The sequence below is a fragment of the Macrobrachium nipponense genome, chromosome 31 (genome assembly GCF_015104395.2).
Source record: "Macrobrachium nipponense isolate FS-2020 chromosome 31, ASM1510439v2, whole genome shotgun sequence".
Lineage (NCBI taxonomy): Eukaryota > Metazoa > Arthropoda > Malacostraca > Decapoda > Palaemonidae > Macrobrachium > Macrobrachium nipponense.
In genome coordinates this window covers 71,054,403-71,064,402 of record NC_061093.1, presented here as the reverse complement: position 1 = coordinate 71,064,402, position 10,000 = coordinate 71,054,403, and the positions used below count along the sequence as shown (strand labels likewise).

The window sequence follows — 10,000 nt, the reverse complement described above, 5'->3', positions numbered from 1 at the left end:
AACCTTTCAAATTTCATTATCCTATAATTATTTCTAGGTTCGATCAGAAAATGCGACGACCAAAATAGATTCGAGCTAAATGAAGGAAATCAATCTTTCATGAGATAGAAACATATCATGTGTCTTGTGGGACAACCGGATAATTTATGCAAGACAATAAAGGCATAAATCTAGCAGCATTATTTACAATGAAAAGAAATGAAGTATGAAGCTGTCAAACATAAACTTTCGCGAGGAAATTGCCAATTGTTATTGAAAGCAGAAAAAAAATTAGGTATAATTACAATTATAAGAAATGAAGTATGAAGCTGTCAAACACAAACTTGCATGAGGGAATTGTCAATTGTCGTTATTGAAAGCAGACAAAAGTTAAATAAATGGTTCTTTTTCCTTCCTCCCTTACCATCAAAAATAAGAAATATAAGGAATTACGAACTTTTAATGAGTGGAAGCCTAAAACTATTTGTCCTTTCGTTCCACATTCTTCTAACAACCTTACTGGCAAGAATTTTTTTTTTTTTATCGTAATCCTGATTACGAATAAAAAAAAAGTTGCTTGCAGAATTATTCAGCATTCACTTGAGAATAAAAAAAATCGTTGTTAAAATGAGTTCCAAATTTGCCTTTCCTTCATCCTCACTAAAATAAGAAAAAAAAAAAAAAAACAATTCTCACAAAAAAAACTACAAAATGATGTGACGGATATTACGGTTCCTTATCCGATCATAAATGTGTCTTACGATATATTCAAACAGTGAATAACAACAAAAAAGACAGTTACACATTCGCTTCCTCCATTCCTAACCTCTTTCCCCTAAGGAAAAAAAATAAATAAAATGGATACCTCCATCTTAACCCCGAAAAGAAGAAATCAGATGAAATCGTATGATTTCCTCCTTCTAGGAAATTGGAATTCCCAAAGGAGCCATTTCTCTCGTCTCTGAATCACCCGTCTTCCTGTAGGAGCTGCAGGTGACAGGTGCAATTACTGCATGCCCTTGGAATGCCCAAATCCAATATCGGTGACGCAAAATATGAAACACCTTTGACCTTCAACCTGATACAATATTTAGGTCAGAATTCTGCAATAAAAAAAAGATATGTCGGATAGTTGCAGACACCGTGCAATTTTTTATAGCGGCGCTCTTCTGCCATTTATTTTTTTTATTTATTTTTTTTCACTGGATAGGTGACCCTATTCGTTGTCCCATAAATTTACAAATAGGACAGTGTGTTTCGAAAACATTTTTAGCAGAAGTAAAAGCACAAGTTATCTATAATTTTATTTAGTTTCTTGTGAATTAGATTCATTGAATAACAATGATAATAATAATAATAATAATAATAATAATAATAATAATAATAATAATAATAATAATAATATTAATAATTTTTGGATGCTATAATAGAGCCCTTTGCGTCTTAAAGTTCAAATTCATATACATATACATACATACATATATATACATATATACATATATATATACTATATAATATATATATATATATAGATATATATATATATATATACTATATATATATAGTATATATAGTATATATATATATATATATATATATATATAAGTAATTTAAAAAATTCTGATAAATATACCAGCAATTGCGCTGAGTAGAGCGTTTATAAATATTTGAAGTTAGGTATCCACTGTGTATTTTCAAGATATCTCTAAATCAAGTGACCGTCGATCTGCGTATGAGGGATTTTTCGACATAGCTCGGCATGTACTTTCACCGCATTGCAAGCCTTTCATATTAGGGTTTATGTTTAAGCATACTTGCACCCTTAATTCTCGACCGCTCGAAGGCGTTTGATCAGAAGTGTAGTCTTTTTCAAAATTCTAGTCGTTCGCGGATGTGTCTCCGATTAATAGTCATTCATGTTAAATGGATCCATTTATATTCGGGAAAAAATCCGAGGAGAAGCAACAAGTTGTCAGCCATTCTCTTACCTTTACAATATCAATGTTGTTGCTAATCTCGTGATGTAGGCGGGAGTAAGATGTTACGCGGAATATTTGTCCTTGTCCCTGCTTTGCAAAAAAAACCATCATTTATATATATATATATATATATATATATATATATATATATATATATATATATATATATATATATATATATATATATCTAAACTATATAAAACATATATATATATATATATATATATATATATATATATATATATATATATATATATATATATATATATATATATATCAGCAATAAGTCACCAAACAGCACGTGACAAATATGTACGTAAATAGCCACATGAAAGGTGAAGAATCAAAGACCAGGTACCAAGCGCTTTCGTGTATTGCGTACACTTCTTCGGGGTACAAAGTAAAATAAATAAATAGAAACATAAACAAGAAAATTTCACAGAACAAAGATCAAGCCAAAATTTGAGCGAAAATTTGAACATATTTTTAGAAAAGTTAAATAATTTGGTACCTTCTATTAAATTCACCGTTGAAGAAGAAAAATAATTGTTTCATTACCGTTTTTTAGATGTTTTGGTTCATAGAAGGGATAGAAGCTTTGTGTTTGATGTTTACAGGAACCTACCAATGTCTGTTCATATATCCACTATTATTCAGACCACCCTGTTAATGTAAAACTCTCAGTTTTTTGTAGCATGTTTTTAAGGACACTACGGATTTGCAGTCCGGAATTCCTAGACTCCGAGATTGTAAAATTTATGACGTAGGAAATAGGTTAAAATACCCAAAGTTTTTAATGACAAATCTTTGCAGAAAGCTAGAAATATTTTTTTATTCCGCTAACAATAGGGAGCCTTTTGTGAGAGAAAATATCTTAACACTGCCATATAATGTCAATCTTTCTTTTATTCAGAAATTACTGAAAACTTTCAAGATAAATGTGGTATATAAAAATTCAGGAACACTTCAAAATATCATTGTGCGTAATTCCCCAAAACAATCTAGTGGCTGCATTTACACGATTCCTTGTGCTGGCTGTAATTACAACTACCTTGGTCAAACTGGTAAAGAACTAGATTACCGTCTAAAACAACACCGTTACGCAGTTAGAACAGGACAATCGACGAGTGCTTTATTTGTACACATGAATGATTTAACCATAGTATAGACTGGAAAAATGCATCTGAAGTAATATTTTGTAACCATATTGTAAAAAGAAACATAATAGAATCTGCATTTATTAAGCATTTTAAATATCAACTAATGAATCTGAGTTCAGGTCTATTTAAATTAGATAGTTACCTTGTTTATAAAATTGTAGGGAAATACAATGTCACCTTTGTTTAGCAACAGCCTGTTATACTAACTGCAGTTTCAGTTCTTAAGCACTTTTAAAGTATTCTTACTTGTTTGGTAGTGACAATTTGTAATGATAATTTGCTTGTTTATGGCTTGATCTTTGTTCTGTGAAAGTTTTCTTGTTTATGTTTCTATTTATTTATTTTACTTTGTACCCCGAAGAAGTGTACGCAATACACGAAAGCGCTTGGTACCTGGTCGTTTGTTGATTCTTCACCTCATTGGCTATTTCGTATATATATATATATAGATATATTATATATATATATATATATCTATATATATATATATATATGTATAAATATGTATATGTATATAACATATACATATATATATATATATATATTATATGTATATTTATATATATATATATATATATATATATATACATATAAATATAAAAATATATGTATATAAAATATATATATATATATATATATATATATATATATATATATAATATATATATATTATATATATATATATAGTATATATATATATATATATATATATATATTATATATATATATATATAATATATCTTATATATTATATATATATATATATATATATATATTATATATATATATACATATATACTATATATATATATATATATATATATATATATATATAATATATATACATCATATATTTATATATATATATCTATATAAATAATATATATATATATATATATTTTATATATATATATATATATATATATGTGTGTGTGTGTGTGTGTGTGTGTGTGTGTGTGTCGTGTGTGTGTGTGTGTGTGTTTGTGTGTGTGTGAAGAGAGCGAGAGAGAGAGAGAGAGCGATAGTTGGGGATTACAGAGCAAAAAACTGATAGCGGCAGGAAAAACGTTCTGGGAAGGTAAACGGGAAGCCAAGACATGTGCGCACCTTTATAAACAGGACAATGACGATTCTCAAGGGATAAAACAAAAAGTCTTCATTCATTCTTCTACTCAGGTGAAAAAGAATGATTTCCTTTGAAGGAGAATGGAAGAGTCGCCATTCCAGACGCGCTGGAATTAATTCCATGCGAAGCCTTTGGGTAAATTCCTTTGTTTAAAAAAAATATACCGAGAAATGCATTTCCTCCTCAGAGCCGTGCAAGTATTTGGGTTCGGTCTGATTGCCGGATTAGCGGGAGGAATCTGTGATAAGTTTTAGTATTATTATCATTATTATTATTATTATTATTATATTATTACAATAGCTGTTTCAACGGCATTTAATTTATATAGAATCTTCTCAATTCTTCTTATTATCTTTTTCTCGTCAGCATGTAGCTGGTGTATTAAGTTTCCTAAGGACATGTAAAGATTTTCATTTGTCTTAGGTTTATTCCTCTAACGTGTCGACAGCGCACAGGCAGCATCTATGAGAGTTTTACAGTACAGTGAATTAAGATACAGTTTACAAGTATTTATAGCATGCAAGGTCGTGTACAATCGGTGGGCGGGTCGGTGGGAAACGGATTTTAATTGGTCGTTGATGGAAACGAAATCTCCCCCTGAGGCGTTTCTGACCTGCGTAGTTTGGACGGGGTTATTAGCGTCGGGTTGGGTGTTTGTTTGGGGTACCCACTCTTGGGCGGCAGGCTGTACAATTGATATATCTTCCGCTCGTTCTCTCCCGCTTCTCTCTCTACTTCTTCCGCTCTTTCTCTCTCTCTTGCTCTCTCTCTTTCTTTCTCTTTCTTGCAAGTTCCTCTCTCTCTCTCTCTACTCTCGTTCGCTCCTTCTAACGCTCTCTCTTTCTCTCTCTGCTGTCCCTCTCTCTCTCTTTCTCTTTCTCTCTCTTTTGTTGATCTCTCTCTCTTTTCTCTTTCTCTCTCTCTCTCTCTCTCTCTGTCTCTCCCCTCGATCTCTCTCTCTCTCTCTCTCTCTGTTCTCCCCCCTCGATCTCTCCTCTCTCTCTCCGTGGAGTATACGTAGTCGGTTGGTTTCTTGCGCCATTTTTCTCTATGATGGTGGGGAGAAACTCTGTTTTTCTTTTTACCGTGTTGATAGTCGGTTTTTTTCTCTATATATGTAAAGCTTCAGATAACGTAGGCGTTTCGGTCCGGTGCATGGTCAATAATTTCTTTTATGTTCTTTATAAGCTCAGCTCTTTCTGGTCCTCTCTTTGTGTTTTCCCTATAGTGAATAAAAAATGGCCCCTTCTTGAAGATGACACGAGAGACGCTTGGAGAGTTCCCCCCCCCTGGTAGTGGTCATCCGATATAAGAATGGTGGCATCCATCCACCGAGCATGTGAATTCGTAGATGCACACTTCTCTTCAAAGGACGTTTCTGGGGCGCCGGTTGTTTCCATAAGAAGCAGTGGCTGGTTTCATGCTTTTGTAATAAATTATGAGGCTAATTTTATCATTTCTGTAGTGGGGGAGACATTTTCACTGATTATTTTTCCTATAGCCTTTTCATCTTCCAATATTTGTGGTGCATATGATTTTATAAAAATATTTTTATAGCTCCACTTTGGTCGTTAGTTACGTCGTGTTCTTTTCTGGTGCCATTTATTTATGGAGTCCCTCGTTTGGCGTTCGACCCATACGGTTTGAAAAGTTATTATTAATGAGAACTTTGTGTAGACCTTTCGATTTCCCTGGTGGTTTCTCTCCATGTGGAACAGTGTGTAAGTGCGCGGCGGACGAAGGCCTCTACACCGCAATCTTTTATACCTGTCTGGGCACTCGCTGGACCCATTAAGCATAGACCCGGTTTGTGGGTTTCTTTGTAAACCGTGGTGGTGTATCCCGTAGGGGTCTTGCTGTACCCGAACGTCCAGGAAGGGTAGGGCACCCGTCAACGCTTGCGTTCACACGTGAAGTGAGGACGGAGCATTCTTCGAAGGGGTTTCGTTAAAGTTTCAAGGTCCTCTTCTCTTGTCACTTTTATGAAGGTGTCGTCTATGTAGCGGTAGTATTGGGGAGGACAGGGGGATCTTATTGAAAACTCTTTCTCGACGACACTCATGTAGAAGTTGGCAAATAGAACCCCTAATGGGGATCCCATTGCCACGCCGTCAAATCTGGCAATAAAGATGTCCTCTGTGGGTCGTGAATGGTGCCTTCTTGGTACATATTTCAAGGGAGGGATTTTAGGGCTTCCTCGGGGATGTTCAAATAGCTGTGTCTCCTCACATCTGTATACTCTGTCGAGGATGTGTTCAATCGTCTCGTCGACTGGAACGTTCGTGAAGAGGCTCTCGACGTCAAGAGAGGCGATTATACCTGTAGACGAGAGTCTCGGAGTTTACGTAAAAAGTCGGTAGATGACTGTAGACAATACCTGTCAGGGATATATGGCGTGAGGAGTTCATTGAGTCTCTTTCGCGATTTGTAAGTCGGGGTTTGGGATTGCTTTATAATAGGGCGAAGAGGATTTCCAGGCTTGTGGGTTTTTACGGTGCCGTAAAAATATACCCTGGATTAAAGTCACCCTGGGCAAGGGGAAGTGGGAGCATTCCTAGCGGCATGGATTCTTCGACCATCCTATAATGTCTCGTCGGATGTCTTCGATGGGGTTCTTGTTGATTTTTTCTGAATTTGGATTGATCAGCCAGTATTTGGTCCAGTTTCTCGTGATATTCTGAGGTCTTGATGACACTAGGGCAGCAGCTTTGTCTGCCCTTTCCCTTATTGTTATTTCCTGGTTGATTTCAAGTTTTTAGCAGTTTCTTTCAATTCTCTGGTAAGGATAGCGCTTCTGTATGGGGCTCCTCGGTCGGTAAGGGCTTCTGCTTAACAGTAAGGGCTGGAGGGAGTCGCTCGACCTGACCCTGCCTTCGTCCTCGAGGGACTGGGGGGGGGGGATAGAGTCAAGGAGGACTCGACCTCCAGGCGCTTGGCGTGTGGTTTGGCTTTTTTGTCAACTGGGTATAGAGCCCAAGATAAGGAGATCTTCTTCTTCGGGTGTCGTTTATATTCGTGAGGTTGATGAAATCATTCTTTTTTCGGGGAATTTCAAACTTCCTCCATTAAGCCTCACAAGTTTCTTAAGTATCCTTTCAGAAGGATTACCGCAAGAGAGAAAAGTGGAATACTTAAGAAACTTGTGAGGCTTAATGGAGGAAGTTGAAAATCCCGAAAAAAGAATGATTTCATCAACCTCACGGAATATAAACGACACCCGACCCGAAGAAGAAGATCTCCTTAATCTTGGCTCAATACCCACGTGACAAAAAAGCCAAACCCACACGCCAAGCGCCTGGAGGTCGAAGTCCTCCTTGACTCTATCCAGTCCCTCGAGTACGAAGCAGGGTCAGCGAGCGACTCCCTCCAGCCCTTACTGTTAGCAGAAGCCCTTACCGACCGAGGAGCCCTATACAGAAGCGCTATCCTACCAGAGAAATTGAAAGAAACTGCTAAAAACTTGAAATCAAACCAGGAAAGGAAATAACACTAAGAAGGGCAGACAAAGCTGCTGCCCTAGTGCTCATCAAGACCTCAGAAATAGCACGAGGAAACTGGCCAAATACTGGCTGATCAATCCAAATTCAGAAAAAAATCAACAAAGAAACCCCATCGAAGACATCCGACGAGACATTAATAGGATGGTCGAAAGATCCATGCGCTAGGAATGCCTCCCAGACTTCCCCTTGCCAGGGTGACTTTAACCAGGGTATATTTACGGCACCGTAAAAACCCACAAGCCTGGAAATCCTCTTCGCCCCCATTATAAGCCAAAATACCCAACCCCGACTTACAAATCGCGGAAAGAGACTCAATGAACTCCTCACGCCATATATCCCTGACAGGTATTGTCTACAGTCATCTACGACTTTTTACGTAAACTCCGAGACTCTCCGTCCTACAGGTATCATCGCCTCTCTTGACGTCGAGAGCTCTTCACGAACGTTCCAGTCGACGAGACGATTGAACACATCTCGACAGAGGTATACAGATGTGAGGGAGACACAGGCTTTGAACATCCCCGAGGAAGCCCTAAAATCCCTCCTTGAAATATGTACCAAGAAGGCACCATTCACGACCCACAGAGGAACATCTTTATTGCCAGATTGACGGCGTGGCAATGGGATCCCCATTAGGGGTTCTATTTGCCAACTTCTATGAGTGGCGTCGAAGAAAGAGTTTTCAATAAGATCCCCTGTCCCCCTCCCCCCCAATAATACCGCTACATAGACGACACCTTCATAAAAAGTTGACAGAGAAGAGGACCTTGAAACTTTAAGAAACACCTTCGAAGAATGGCTCCGTCCGCCACTTCACGTGTGAACGCAGCGTTGACGGTGCCCTACCCTTCCTGGACGTTCGGGTCAGCAGACCCTACGGGATACCACCACCACGGTTTACAAGAAAACCCACAAACCGGGTCTATGCTTAATGGGTCCAGCGAGTGCCCAGACAGGTATAAACAAAAGATCGGTGGTAGAGGCCTTCGTCCGCCGCGCACTTACAAACACTGTTCCACATGGAGGGAGAAACCACCAGGGAAATCGAAAGGTCTACACAAGTTTCTCATTAATAATAAAACTTTTTCAAACCGTATGGTCGAACGCCAAACGAGGACTCCATAAATAAAATGGCACAAGAAGAACGACCGTAACTAACGACAAAGTGGAGCTATAAAATATTTATAAAAATCATATGCACCACAAATATTTGGAAGATGAAAAGGCTATAAGGAAAATTAATCAGGAGGGAAAATGTCTCCCCACCACTACAGAAAGTGATTAAAAATTAGCCCTCATAATTTATTACAAAAGCATGAAAACCAGCCAGCTGCTTCTTAGAAAAACAACCCGACGCCCCCAGAAAAAAACGTCTTTGAAGAGAAGAGTGTCATCTATCGAATTCACATGCTCGGTGGATGGATGCCCCCACCATCTTATATCGGGATGACCACTACCAGACTCTCCAAGCGTCTCTCGTGTCATCTTCAAGAAGGGGGCCATTTTCATTCACTATAGGGAGGAAAAAAACACAACAGGAGACCAGAAAGAGCTAGCTTATGAAAGACATAGAAATTATTGACCATGCACCGGACCGAAAACGCCTACGTATCTGAAAGCTTTACATATATTAGAGAAAAAAACGACTATCAACACGGTAAAAGAAAACAGAGTTTCTCCCCACCATCATAAGAAGAAATGGCGCAAGAAAACCAACGACTACGGTATACATCCACGAGAGAGAGAGGAGAGATCAGGGGGGAGAGACAGAGAGAGAGAGAGAGAGAGAGAGATCGAGGGGGGAGAGACAGAGAGAGAGAGAGAGAGAGAGAAAGAGAAAGAGAGAGAGAGGAGCAAACAGAGAGAGAAAGAGGAAAGAGAGAGAGAGGAGAGGCAGCAGAGAGAAAGAGAGAGCGTAGAAGGAGCGAAACGAGAGAGAGAGAGAGAGAGAGGAACTTGCAGAAAGAGAAAGAGAGAGAGCAAGAGAGAGAGAAAGAGCGGAAGAAGTAGAGAGAGAAAGCGGGAGAAGAACGAGCGGAAGATATATCAATTGTACAGCCTGCCGCCCAAGAGTGGGTAAACCCAAACAACACCCAACCGACGCTAATACCCCCGTCCAAAAAATACGCAGGTCAGAACGCCTCAGGGGGAGATTTTCGTTTCCATCCCAACGACCAATTAAAATCCGTTCACCCACCGACCCGCCCACCGATTGTACACGACCTTGCATGCTATAAATACTTGTAAAAACTTATC

At 38.1% G+C, this 10,000-nt stretch overlaps 1 protein-coding gene across 1 annotated transcript in view; it reads right to left on the bottom strand.

The window, feature by feature from the left end:
* The window catches only part of LOC135206897 (uncharacterized), a 36,152-nt gene that overhangs the window by 6,598 nt on the left and 19,554 nt on the right, over window positions 1–10,000 (bottom strand). The window contains exon 2 of the mRNA XM_064238377.1: window positions 6,474–6,563. Within this exon, the coding sequence (XP_064094447.1) occupies window positions 6,474–6,563 (90 nt within the window). The remainder of the gene's footprint in view (window positions 1–6,473; window positions 6,564–10,000) is intronic.